At 37.6% G+C, this 13,845-nt stretch overlaps 1 protein-coding gene across 1 annotated transcript; it reads left to right on the forward strand.

Annotated features, from left to right (window-relative positions):
* Positions 1-5,537: 5,537 nt before the first annotated feature.
* On the forward strand, positions 5,538-11,259 carry LOC131315887 (FRIGIDA-like protein 4b). Its single transcript, XM_058345111.1, has 3 exons — positions 5,538-6,538; positions 9,938-9,978; positions 10,514-11,259. The coding sequence occupies exons 1-3, from the start codon at positions 5,653-5,655 to the stop codon at positions 11,138-11,140; spliced, it is 1,554 nt and encodes a 517-aa protein (XP_058201094.1). The 5' UTR covers positions 5,538-5,652; the 3' UTR covers positions 11,141-11,259.
* The last annotated feature ends 2,586 nt before the right edge of the window (positions 11,260-13,845 follow it).

Here is a 13,845-nt window from a genome sequence, read left to right on the forward strand (position 1 = left end):
AGTCGCGCGAAGATGATCATACAGTGCTAGTTAGACGTTAGAGTGCACGCGTCTCGATTTTAGCTAGGTTCAGAGGATTCTTTAATAGGATCTTCACCGAATTAAGTTTGCATGTTTCTGGAGACTATGTCTTGGACTCGACCTTTTCCCTTTGGATGTGAAAAGTTTACTCTATTTTTTGGTTTGTTCCTTTGTGGCTGAATACTTAAGCTTCCATTTTGGCATTCTACAATTTTCCAGAGAGCACTGCACTGCACTGCATTGCCTTCATCATATACGACTCGTGCCACTCCACTAAATAATGTCCTGTTAAGTTGGTATTTGATCAAATGATGCAGTTTTTTTTTTTCCATTCATTAATCTTAATCTACTATATCCTAGGGGTCTTGGGGAGGGGATGAGTTGGCTCCTCAAATGATGCACAATTTATTTGATCAAATGATGCAGCTGTTTTAACTTATTTTTTAGTTGGAAGAAATTTTTTTCAATTTGTAATATGTCTTTTCAAGACAAATAGAATCTTATATTTGTCACAAAATTTACAAAAAAGATAAAGTTTATGGGCTCATCAAGACAAACTGAGAAAGTCAATATTTAAATAAAATGAAAAAGTTTACAGAGTAAAATTTTTTTTGCCCAATAAAACTTGAAAGCTTATTTTGTAAAACAATAAATGAAAGTTTCAAGTTACAGAAAAAGGAAAAAATTGAAACAAAGTCAAATATCTTTAATCATACTAACGTTTTAATGTACAAGGTATTGTTTATTTATTTGAGCAAGAAATCCTTTGTTAAAAAGGGAGCAATAAAGGCGGACTACATTTGTTAAAAAGGGAGAAAAAAAAAAAAACCTAATTTTCCATTTCCTTTTCTGAGTAAAACAATAAACATTAAAAATTAAGTACTTCAATTTTCAATCCGTTTGAAACAATCCGAAGATCTTATTTTTTTGATCATTTTATCCCAAAGGATCACAATTAATTTTTTGCTCTAAGAGCCCTAAGAGCATCCGCAATGGTAATACTCAAAATCAATAACCAAAATGTGCAACGTTAGCATTTGATTATCCATTTAGTTTATAATCAAACTTAATAGCCTCTACCTCCACATTGGTTATTTTTGCATCCCTATCCCAAAAAAAATCCCTACAATACACAATGCACATTTGTCCAATTGCAAACGAGTTCCAATCACATACCCAGCCACACCAAATTATTCGTCTTGATGAGACGAATCCAATGTGGAGTGTTTTTGAGTTATTGAGTTTTGAATTTGATTATTAGTAAAAGTTGTTAAGTTTGGTTATGGAATTGATGGAATGTTAGAGCATCAGCAGTGGAATGGAATGTTAGAGCATCAGCAGTGGAATAAGCAAATGTGAATAATCAAAACATGTTACATCAAATTTTGATTATTCATATAGAGGTTGCTAAAGTTAGTAATGTTAAACCTTACATTGGTTATTTTTTGCCACAATCAAAACAAATGGACCCTCCGAACTTTTTCTCCTTCATTTCAAGCATATTTTTTGAAAACACGATTTTTGAAGAAAAAAACTGTTTATGTTAAAAACAGTTGTATAAAAAAAGTTTTGGAAAAAAAAATAGTTTTTCAAAAAAACACACTTTGTTCACTTAACTGTAAATACAGTTTTGAGAAATTTTAAAAGAATTATATTTACACAAATAGTTTTAAAATTTTAAAAACTATAAATATAGTTTTTTAAAAACAGATTTTGTGTAAAAAAAGTGTTTTGAAATTTCAAAAACCGTTTACCAAAAAAACAGTTTGGTGTAAAAGAGTTTTGTAAACAGTTTTGAAATTTCAAAAACAGTTTTTTAAAAACACACACATTATTTACTTAAAGTTTTTAAAAATTTTGAAAAAATAATTTTTTGTAAAAAAAAAAATGAAAATACAGTTTTTTAAAATTATTTTTTGAAAACATTGTTGAGAGAGAGAAAAAAAGGAAGAAAGATAAGAGTTTTTGTGTAATGATGATATACTTGATTGAGAGAGAGAAAATTTGGTTATTAACAAAAGGTTGGTAGTTTTATGCTATGTTCTCTTTAGTTTTCAAAAAGAATTTTTCAAAAAATTGCCCCTAGATTCTCCCTACTTCCAATATTTCTCTCTCTATCTCTCCCCACTTATTACACCTACTATTTTTCAAAAAAAATTTCAAAAACCAAACCAAAAACACAACATTAATTATTCAAAGGCCAAAATTTGATGAATTGCAAAGAGATTGCTAAGTTTAGTTATTCCACTGTGCACTTTTTGAGCAAACATTGCTAGCCTTGGCAATATTTTGGTTTTGATTATTCTACTACGGATGCTCTTATTTGCTAAAAGACTTGTAACTTTATTTATTATAATGTGGTATTTTTTGAATATTATTGTTAAATTTACTTATCCACACTCATTTGCTTATTACAATGGAGATGCTCTAAGAGAGTTGTAGAACCAAATGATGAGAAGATACAGAGCCCTAAAGACAAATATTTAATATATAAACAGTCTTAAAAAATTAAGTATTTCAATTTTTAATCCGTTTGAACCGATGTGAAGATTATATTTTTATAATCATTTTATTCTAAAAAATCATAATTAATTTTTGATAATAAGTATTCCTGTCGTACCATTTGTCATGTTACACTTGGCTGGCTATAAGTAGGGCTATAAACGAGTCAAGCTTTGTCGAACTCGAGCTTGGCTCATTTACTAAACAAGCCCAAAATTCGAGCTCGAGCCCTTATCGAGCCGAGCTGAGTCATTTACAAAACGAGCCTCTTTAATCGAGCCAAGCCACCCTTAACGAGCCGAAAACTCAAGCTCGAGCTCGGCTCGTTTACTAAACGAACCGAGCTGAACTGAGCCTTAACGAGCCAAGCCAACTCAAACTCGTGAGCTGCTCGGTTTGTTTACAGCCCTAGCTACAAGTGACTAGCGGGAGTGGTCTGAGGTATTTTGTTTTGCTGAGTTGGATGGGGCAAAAAGCAACACTTGCTCGTTATTATTGCCTAAAAGGGCTCCTTTGTTGAACCGGTAGGAGATGCTCTTTCTTACAGATCGTGTCTTCTGGCTTGGGAGGCTTACCATTAAAAACAAAAATTATTCCGAGCCTTCCAAATAGCCCAACAAAGCTGAAATTTAGCTCCCACATCTTCATGGTTTGCCTCTTCAGCCAAATTAGCACACAAGAGTTCCTCCATCCATTTATCAGCCGCACCAATTCCATGATCCAGAGCCCAGTTAAGTATGCTTTTTCCACTACCAAAACCAGACAGCCCTACTCCAAGGGCATCATTGAAATAGCATATGCTCAACAGATTCCACCTCATTATCAACATATCGGGCACCTGGGAACTACTTTCCTCACGAAAATACGAACCTTGGTGGCTGTAGGAATTGCCCGAAGCCGTGTCCACATGGATTCAGGCGGAACATAGGAGCAGGAGGGCTTAGCCATGACAGATCTCGGAATAGCCCCCACGCGTTGAGAATATCCTGACTTCACCAAGTATTTTCTCCTAAACTGGTATGACGCCAAATAAGTTTACCTGGGACTTTGTAGAGCGGCGGAAATCAAAGTTACGTGAATTACTATTTTCTGTTAACGCGCGAATCTTAATATCCCATCTAATCGAATTCACCACCATATATACACTTACGTACCCACTTTGAAAATTAAAGTTTTAACAAGAAAAACATAGCGGAATATTTATCAAAATGCTCTATAAAATGTGTTTTGCATGAATAAATAGAGAATGTGTCATTTGTCTCTTGCACGTTTATCTATCGGAGTACACTATTTGGCAATTTTTAATTACATTCCTTTTACTTTTATTTTTGTTTTTATCATATTCCTTCTGCCCCGATCCTTTACTTTTATTTTTGTTTTTATCATATTCCTTCTGCTTCTATCATTTCATAACTTCGATCCTTTTAGGCTTCGTTGGATTCCTCTGTTCTCCTTAACTTTTTTGCCTATTTCGTTTTGTGTGTTTTGTTCATCTTTTTTTAATTTTCCTTTGATTGGAGTTATATTTTTGGATTAATTATCCATCTTAGTGAGAAGAATCTAAAAAATGTAAAATCATGACCAAAAGCAAGAAAAAAAAATATTCCGGACGAAAAAAATACAGTAACAAAAAGTTTTTTTTTTTTTTTTGTCTTAAGTGTCATCTTACATGAATTTTTTTCAACATCGAACCACAAAATGAATAATTAACCCAAAAATTACGACGGAAAAGCACAGCAAAAAGTTAAAAAAAAAGTGTGGAAAAAATACCAAAATCAGTTTTAGACCCTTCACAGTTTTTTCCTTTTCATTATAAACATCTGTTAACTTTCAACCAACGTGAGAACTCTTTGAAAAGAGAGAAACTTATTCAAATTTTTTTTATAGCAACAATTAATCGTGACCATTCAAAAGTGTTCTGGACGGTTTGAATTTTAATGAAATTTTTTCGGAGAAAAGTGTAATCTCTTCTCTGAAAAAGTTCCATTAACATCCGAAGGCGATTGACTCCGTAAACACTCACGGCTCCACCTAGGGGTGAGCATGGACTGGATTGGTTTAGTTTTATAATAATCCAATAACCAAACCATTACCTACGGATTATCCAACTAAGAGAATCAAACCAACCCAGAAAATTCATAGAACCAAACCAATCTAAACCATTCAAAGGCGGTTCGGTTTCGGTTTTGAACCACCGTTCGCTTGAAATTGAGATATCATCGCTATAAACTATTTAAAGTACATAAAATTGCATAGATAAGAAAAACCAATTAAAACTTATATTAAAATTAGTATATTAAAATAATCAAAACTCACTAACATCAACCAACTAAAAAAGACTAGAATACAAATAATTTGTAAAGGAATAAGGCCATGGAATAAAGTATTATATTAGAAAATTAGTTACCGAGAAATATGAGTCAAAAATCAATTATCTAAGCTCAAGCTGTATATGTTTAGTGTATTGAAATTATAGGAATAGGCTATCATATATAGAAGTTTAGGAAATTAATATTGGAAGTGAAAAAATAGAGTGGTGGAACTTAGATTAGGAAGTTAAGTGTTTTTTTTTTTTTTTTTGAGATGGAAGTTAAATTTATTTAATGTATCTAAACAAATCATATATATTTGTATATATATCACACGGTTCGGATTGGTTTGGAACAAAAATCGTAAACGTAAAACTACAAACCAAATCATTAGACACGGTTTTTATCAAAAGTGTTCTGAACAATCTGAATTTTAATGAAATTTTTTCAAAAAATAATTTAATCTCATTTCCAAAAAAATTCCATTAACATCCGAACGCAATGGACTCTGTAAACATTCACAATTCCACGGTTAAAAAGATTTTCAAAAAATAATTTAATCTCTTTTCCAAAAAAATTCCATTAACATCCGAACGCAATTGACTCTGTAAACATTCACGATTCCACGGTTAAAAAGATTTTCCCCTTAGGAAAAACAGCACGCATCCCATTTTGCTCTCATCAGTCCCCCTGACAGGGACAAAATCGAATTCTTCAACTAAAAGAGCCATCACCTCCTTTCCAATCCAGTTTTGAAATTTCTCAGCGTTTCCCGGTTACCAAACAACCAAACCCTCTTCCTTTCCCCAACGATCAAAATATGTCCGCAGATATCGCAATCAACCCAGACCGAATCAAAAACTTCTTCAACCACCTCGACACCCGCCAATCCCTCCTCGCAACCGTCACTCACCTCCACAAAACCCTAACCCACCACTTCTCCTCCTTGGACCAATCCCTGTCCCAAAGGTCCCAAGCCCTAGACTCCCAAATCCAAGCCCTAGACTCCCAAACAGAAGAAACCCTAAGTTCCCTCGAGACTCGAGAAAATGCCATCTCGGACAGGCTGGCCGTCGCCGCCGCCCGCATCGAGAGCCGGAAACAGGCCGCCGTCTCGGCCGCGGCAAGCGGAGGAGAGAGGAGGGTGGTGAGGGAGTACTGTAGGGTTATGGATTGGAAGGGGTTGTTAGGGTTTGTGCTGGCGAAGAAGGAGGAGGCTGTGGGGGACAGGTGGGAGGGTACGGCGCTGAGGGAGGAGATCGCGGCGGCGGTGGCGGAGGAGGCGGTGGACGGGATGAGGATGGTGCTCGAGGCGGTGGAGGAGTTTGTCGATTCGAGGGTGGAAGGGAAGCTCACGGCGTTGGCGGATAGGCGGTGGGCGTGCGGGGTTTTGATTCAGGCGGTGGTGGAGACGGGCGGTGGGGGAGACGGGGGTGGTGTGGGGAGGGGGATGAAGGAGAGGGCGGTTGGGGTTTTGGAGAAGTGGAAGGGAGTGATGGGACGGGAGAAAGGCGGGTATGGGTCCGGAGGCGGGTTTGGGTCTGGTGAGGCTAGGATGTTCTTGCAGATTGTGATTGGGTTTGGGTTGAAGGAGATGGTTGGGGAGGAGTATTTGAGGAAGTTGTTGGTTCAGTACACGACAAATAGGCAGATCGGGCAATTCGCAAAGCTGGCTTGGACTTTGGGTTTGGCGGACCAAATTAAAGGTATGCCATTATGTATATCTTTAACAGTTCATAGAATCATTATTAGTTGGTAGTTAGTAGATAGATTTATAGAAAATTAGCAATTAGTGCATTTCCAAGACAATCTTCAAACACGAAATGTTAGGACATAAGGTTGAACCTGGAGATGGGAGTTTCTTAGTAGGAACACTAAAACACTAGTGCGTTTCCAAGAAAACCTTCAAACACGAAATGTGAGGACATAAGGTTGAACCTGGAGATGGAAGTTTCTTAGTTGGAACACTAAAACACTAGTGCATTTCCAAGAAAACCTTCAAACACGAAATGTTAGGACATAAGGTTGAACCTGGAGATGGGAGTTTCTTAGTTGGAACACTAAAACACTAGTGCATTTCCAAGAGAACCTTCAAACACGAAATTTTAGGACATTAAGCTGAGGTAGTATTTTGTTACTCTAAGTTGTCTCTAACAGATAGTTTGAACATTAAACCACTACTCCATTTCTTAGGCCACGTTCTTATGAACTTAACTTAAATCAGAGAATTTTGTCCTTATTTGAATTTTTTTCGCATTTGTTAGTATTGTGTCAAACTCCTAAAAAGTGGTTACTTCTCAAAATACTTGGGTAAAAGTAAAAAAATTTCTTTTCCGATTCCTCTTGTCGAGACGAATCAATAATCCACAAAAGTTTGACACAAAACTAACAAATGCGAAAAAAATTCAAATAAGGACAAAATTTCCAGATTTTGGTTAAGTTTAAGTTCATAAGAACGCAGCCTTAGTAAACTTTAGACACCAAATTTTAGGACATTAGACCAAGGTAGTATTTTTTTACTCCAACTGAGAGTTCGAACATTAAGCCACCCTTCAAATTGTTTTTCCTCTCCTTCAAATTTGACATGCGAAAAGCTACCATTGAAGACCAAATCAAACTATGGCTAAAATTTTTAAAAGTATTTGTTGGAGTGTGCACCCAAAGGTAGCAAAAATCAAAACAACTCTTAAAATATTGAAGTTTGAAGATTCCATTGGGGTCACAACAAAAGCTTATCTTTAACAGATGATATAAGGCAGCAAAGGATGCTTTTGATCATGACTTCTGAAGCATTTGTTTGAAATAAGAAAGCTTAATTAGATTTTGACCTGTTTTGCCATACTCCCAGGAAAAGCTCGAACGACCTTCAACAAAAAGGTACCTGTACCCGAAACCGACACAGGTGGGTAGGTTGAGAATATCTAGGGGCGCAAGAAAACTCTCCCTAAGTAACTCGGCAAAATAGCCCCGTAACTTCGGCAAAAAAGGTGCCCCCTAGCACTTTGTTAGAGGGTCGCAGTGACCAGGCCCGGGCGACAGTTTACAACTGTTTACCAAAAACACAGGTCTCCTCAAAGTCGTAAGACCATGTACGGGGGCTGATGCCTGCCCAGTGCTGGAAGGTCAATGAAATATTGGGATTCCTTTCACTGACTTATTATTTCTATTACATTTTCGAAAAGAGAAAATATATTACATAGTAAATAAAATTTAGGACCAAGTTTGTGAAAAAAATGGTCCTAATCTATAGAATATGTCTTCCATTTCGAACGTATCGCAGTACAATACCAAATTTATAGATATAACAAAAGTTGTTCCGATTAGTGCGCAACTCCAGCCGGGTCTCGCACATTTTGACTCTTGTGGCTTTTTTCTGTTTTTTTCCATATAAAGTGGGTTGCAATAAAGAAAAAAGTTTGTTGTCTTATTTTGTTCGAAAAAGGGGATCCATGATATATGTCTGTCCGCAAATTCGGCTTATATAAAAGAGTAGTTGATGTAACTCGTAATCCACGTCTCATTGCACCGAATCAAGTTGGAAGAATAGATAATATATGGTAGATTATCATGGAGATATTGTTAGTAACTCGACTATAACGGAGAATAGATTTACTAAAAAGATTGGGGAATGCCCTTGTTATATAGATTTGGATGTTCCACTATATAATGTGAGAGGTGAGCAAAAACTGAAGCAAGCATGGAAGTGTCTTTTGAAAACATTGTGTTAGGAAATTTGTGAGAGAAAGGATTTAGAGTGGGAACGTAGAGCGGGGATATAGAGCGGCAGCTGAATATCCTACCGGAATATTATGGACGTCGATCTGAAGCTTCATGTGGCAAAACATTAAGTGTATGTCAATGGTAACTTCTAGTGTCAAATGCTATATGGGTGTCTTCTATTAAGTGCGAGTAGTAGAATGTACTAGTTTGCCATATTATCCGAAGGCTATTTTGAGTAAGTTATTGGGTTTTTGGGTAGAGAAGGCCATTGTGAGGAAGTTATTAGGTTTTTGGCTAGAGAAGGCCGTGTTCATCTCTCTTACTCTCTTGAGGTAAAAAAAATTTAGGAGATACAACTGATGTTAGGGATGATCATAGATTTTCTCCTCCTTCAGTGTCAGTGTCAACTGTCAAACAACTTTATTCTTTTTGGGTACGACGTATGGATTGTGTTCTTTATGAACTACACAAGTCAACATATATGTTAAATAAGAACAGCTGATGTGCTCAAATTTGGACACTTCACATGTCAATATTTATGAAATTCTACGAGCAGAACTGCAATATTGGCATTCTTTGTTCTAGTATGTGCTCAAGGTTATACCAATTTAAGGCTACTTCTGATGTTCCTTTCCATGCTGGCCTTTTGGATGAAGTTTGAATCCCCTAACAATGAACGTCAAATTGTCCTAAGTAGGCAATTATGTGAATCACTTAGTTTTCACAATCACATTCAAGGCCATATATGGAACTTCAAAAAGTGACATGTCCTTGACTCCACATTAGAGCTACAAGGGAGCCAAACCTTGTTTTATCAATAAAAGGGATCCAAATATCCAATCTGATTGAGTGTTTTTAAACAAAGATGACATGGTTGGTGTGCAATATCAGCTTAAGGAACAGTCTGTCAGGTTAAAATGTGCCAAACTCAGTTTTGAGTTCCAATATATTGTTGAGGTCACCTTGATTGAGCTTTATCCGGGGGCTCGTGGTGCTAGTAGAAAATGAGGCCATTCAATCTTCAATTCTAATTTGGCCTAAACAGAAGATTGCTTGATCTTGCCCATGGCCATGATTAAATGGTTCAGAGTTTATCAGCTTCCTGAAATGATTCAATCTTTGTCCTTCAGTATCTGCGATCTTGGTGGCAGTGTATTGCATAAAATCTTATTTATGTTTGAGATCTTTTTCACTTTTGTATGTTCATTAATGTGGTTTGGAGGTTAAACTGAAAACTAGCGAAGAACAGGTACCGGGCTTTATTATTTTTGCTGACGGGTATGTCAACCCTACTGTTGTTAGTGTATGAATTCAACTGAAATGGAGATCGAATTTTAATTTGTGGATTGTGTATTATGATAAAATTGATTAGCTTTTTTGCTCAGATATCGTTGAGGAGTTGGCAAAGAGCCGGAAAAATGCAGTGGTACGTTGACGTGAATCTTCTTTATTTTCAGTGAAAACAATTAGCCTTGTTTGTTAGCAAACAGATTTTCATACACAACAATGAACGTTCATTTATTCTGTTTTCTTTGTTGGATAGACCACAAGTCTAAATTTTTTAAGGTAGTTTTTTATTCTTCTGGTCCATGGTGGCAAATGAATTTTTGCACGTGGTGGGAATGTTTTACGTTTCGCCTTTTTTGGATTCTTTTAAGGCTTCAGTGAATATTTAGCTTTTGGTCTATTTGGTGGGGATTCATCGTGACATGAGAAATAAATAAAAATAGATCACGGGACCAATTTTGGAAAAGAAAATTAGTAAAGACAAAATAGGCTTAGCTGGAATTTAAACAGATTCCTCTCGTGAAAAGACTCAAGTCAAATCGAAAAAGTACAAAATTATTAGCCAAACCTTTAAAAAGTTCTGGAAAGGCTTAAGATTCCAGCTAAATGTGCTACGGTTAACTCTTTTGCTGTCTCGTATATTCTTGGTTTATTGATGCTCTCTTAGTTTACAGGAAGAGGCGAACGACTTAGAGTTGAATGCCACAGTAGCTATGCTAAAATGTGCGGAAGACAACAAGCTTGAATCGAAGTCCACCATTGATAGTCTCTGGAAGCGAGTTCAGCAGCTGGAGAAGGCCAAGGAGGAACACAAAAAGAAGAGTGCCCCCACATCTACAAGCAAGCCTCCTAACAAGCGAGGCCGAAGAGGTGGTGGTGGTCCACCCTCTTACCCGCCCAAATCGGGGAGATTCTCCAATGCTTCCCCCACTTCCCGGTCGCTTCAGGCGACACCTGCCACATTTCGCACCCCATACAAGAATGCCAGCCGCAACATGTACGAGGGTCCAGGTCCAGCCTCTTATGGGCCAGGATATGGTGGAGCTGTTGGGGGCAGGGCAAGTGGATCGTATGGTGGGGCCCTGACAGGTGGATCTTATGGTGGGGCCCCAGCAGGTGGGTTGTACGGTGGGGCCCCAATAGGTGGGTCGTACGGTGTGGACCCGGCAGGTGGACCGTATGGTGGGGCCCAGGCAGGTGGATCCTATGGTGGACATGGATCGTACGCAGGGCCGAGGAATTTCGGTTCGTATGATCGTAGTGCTGCACCTCCACCTCCATACCCTCCATACCATCATTAGTGTAGTAAGGATCAGGATATCCCCATTTATTTGGAGGACTTGGGACGCTGAATGCCTGAATCTTAGTGTTACTACTTGGGTAACGCGATCTTCAGTAATGAAATTAAAAGTTGTTACTATCTAGTAAGAAGGCATAGAAACTGAGGTTTAAATTGTGTAATACTGCTCCGTGACATGGCTAATTTAGTGGTGTGGGCTCCCGTGTCTTCCGCAAGAAACCTCGTTCGAAACTAAAACGTTGCGTCCGTTGGAATTGCTACTTAATTTTAAGGTTAACCATTGTGTCCGTTGGAATCGCTACTTAATTTTAAGGTTAACCAAGTCATCAAATCAACGTACAATTTTCAAGACTAACTAGTCTGTTGTTGTCAAAGATGCTTTTGGTTCGGGAGTTAAATTACAGGATGGGACGGTATTCGGTGCCTTCTAGTATAACCAAGGCGGTTAGTTTCTACGCATCATTTATGAGAAAGGGAAAATGGGGGAAGTAGGGTTTGTGTGTTGCCCAAGCATTTGTGATAAAGTCAACGTTGATGATGATGACGGCTTCGATTTCGTTAAACATCGTGTTTCATTCATTTTGAGTTTAAATTCCGGTTGAGATAGATTATTAATTGATATTTGATTTTTACTGTAGACATCTCAACTTGGTTACACGAATTAACTAAGCTCTTACCTTGGGATCCAATGAAGCTAGTCCATATCAGCAAAGCATCACTCTAGTAGAGCCAAGTACGACTGGGACAACTCTAGAGTGTAAGAAAACTCCTTTGATCCTTTCAAAACCCTTACAAAAGCCTAGAAAAGCAGCAACCATTAGTTTGAAATGATGGCTACTCCTTTGAAACCATGATGCAATTGTTGAATATTACACGCGATCATGGTTTCAAAGGAGTGGTTGTCAATTTGACAGCCGCGACTTTTTCAGGCTTTCGTTAGGGTTTTGAAAGGATCAAAGGAATTTTCTTACACTTCTAGGGTTTCTTAGTCATGCTATGGTGCTGCTTTGCTGACAGGGACAAGCTTCATCATTGGATTCAAGGTGGGAGCTTAGTTGATTCGAATTGGGATGTACACAGTGGGAATCAAATATCAATTGATTATCAATCTCAGCCGGAATTTAAACTCGAAAGGAATGAAACACTGTTTAATGAAATAGAAGCCCCAAGTTTCATCACAAATGCTTGGGCGAAACACAAACCCTAGGTTTCATAGAATGAGAATGGGCCTGGTACGGTTTTCCGAATTTTTACCAATTCGATGCAGTAAAGTTTGAGTCATTAGAAAGAAAATCTACATCTCAAAACGTTTGGCAAGTGAACTCGAAATCTCCCTGGACCTCTGTTCGGCCCGCTCGACTTTTTCTAACTTACATCCTCACGGGGCCCACTTTTATGGGTTCAGGAGTATTTTTCAAACTTTTTTCAACTTTGTCCCAAAATTTTCGCTTTTAAGTCAATAAGAGGATTGAAAGTAAAGTGGAGTACAATTGGCCTCCCTCTAACATATTTTCATGTGCATGGGCAGGGTCTGATCCCCATAAGCCCTGTCCCCCTTCTCAAGTCCCCTTGGATAGTGTAGATTAGTATTAACGAATGACAAAAAAATGGTCAATAAGAGGATTCAGTGAAAAAGCCGGCCCTTAGCTAAAGCAAGTGTTGCGGCTGCTTTAGGCTTCCAAAAAATTTTGAATTGTAAGGGCCCCTTTTACTTTTTATCCCTTATTATAATACAACAAAAAATGCTCTATTTTTAATTTCTGCTTTAAGCTCCCGAAGAGTCGGGGCCGACTCTGTTCAGTGATAAAAATGTCTTTCAGACAATTTTTTGGGCCTCTCGTGTTTGACTTTTTTTTGGGTCTAGGTTGACTTTCTCTAATATTGTACTAACAACCTGTTTTGAAGTTGTCGAGCGGATCCGCTCTTGAATATCTCTTCCGAGTACTTTTAGACCTCCCAGGCCTAGGTTGACTTTTTCGAGCATTCTCCCGCTTAGAAAATACGTCGGTCTCTTTTTACTTCTACTTTCTTTCTTCTAAAAAGGTCTCCTTAATAAAAGTTGTAAATAAATAAAGTCTCTTTCATATTGCTCCAAACAACTCCATTCAATTGCGTTTTTAAGGATAAACGAGTACCGCAAGATCGATATGGGTCGAAACTGTGAATTACCGACCATTTCTTTTCTAATCTTGCAGGCCACAACAAAAAGTCACTTTTTTAGGAGGAAAAAAAAATGGGTCTTTGGACTCGCGGAAGCATTTTCAAAATATTTGAATTATTTGAAAGGATAATTTAAGAGGTGACTCGGCACACGTAAACTCTATGCCTTATATTATCTCAAGTTTGGGTCTTTGGGCTGACCGGGAATGGTTCAAATATATACGTTACTGGGCTGGGCTGAAGCATGGTGGGTTTGGTGAAGAGTTTGGGTCTTAAATATTACGGTAGGTCTCTAAATCTCTAAATGGGCTGGACTGGTGAAACGTGTTTTGGGTTTTATTTTTTATGTCTTCAAGTTTTCTGGGTTGAGTGGGTTTGATGGGCTGGTTGTAAGAGAATAAAAGGGATAAAGATCAAATCATTCATGGAGTCATGTCTCCTCAGTCCTCATTCAAAATCTACTAGTTTTTGAAACATCAAAATTTTCCAACAGTGCCACTGGAAAATTTTATTCTCAAAAAGAAAATTTTCAAACAAAAAATATAA

The sequence above is a fragment of the Rhododendron vialii genome, chromosome 2a (genome assembly GCF_030253575.1).
Source record: "Rhododendron vialii isolate Sample 1 chromosome 2a, ASM3025357v1".
Lineage (NCBI taxonomy): Eukaryota > Viridiplantae > Streptophyta > Magnoliopsida > Ericales > Ericaceae > Rhododendron > Rhododendron vialii.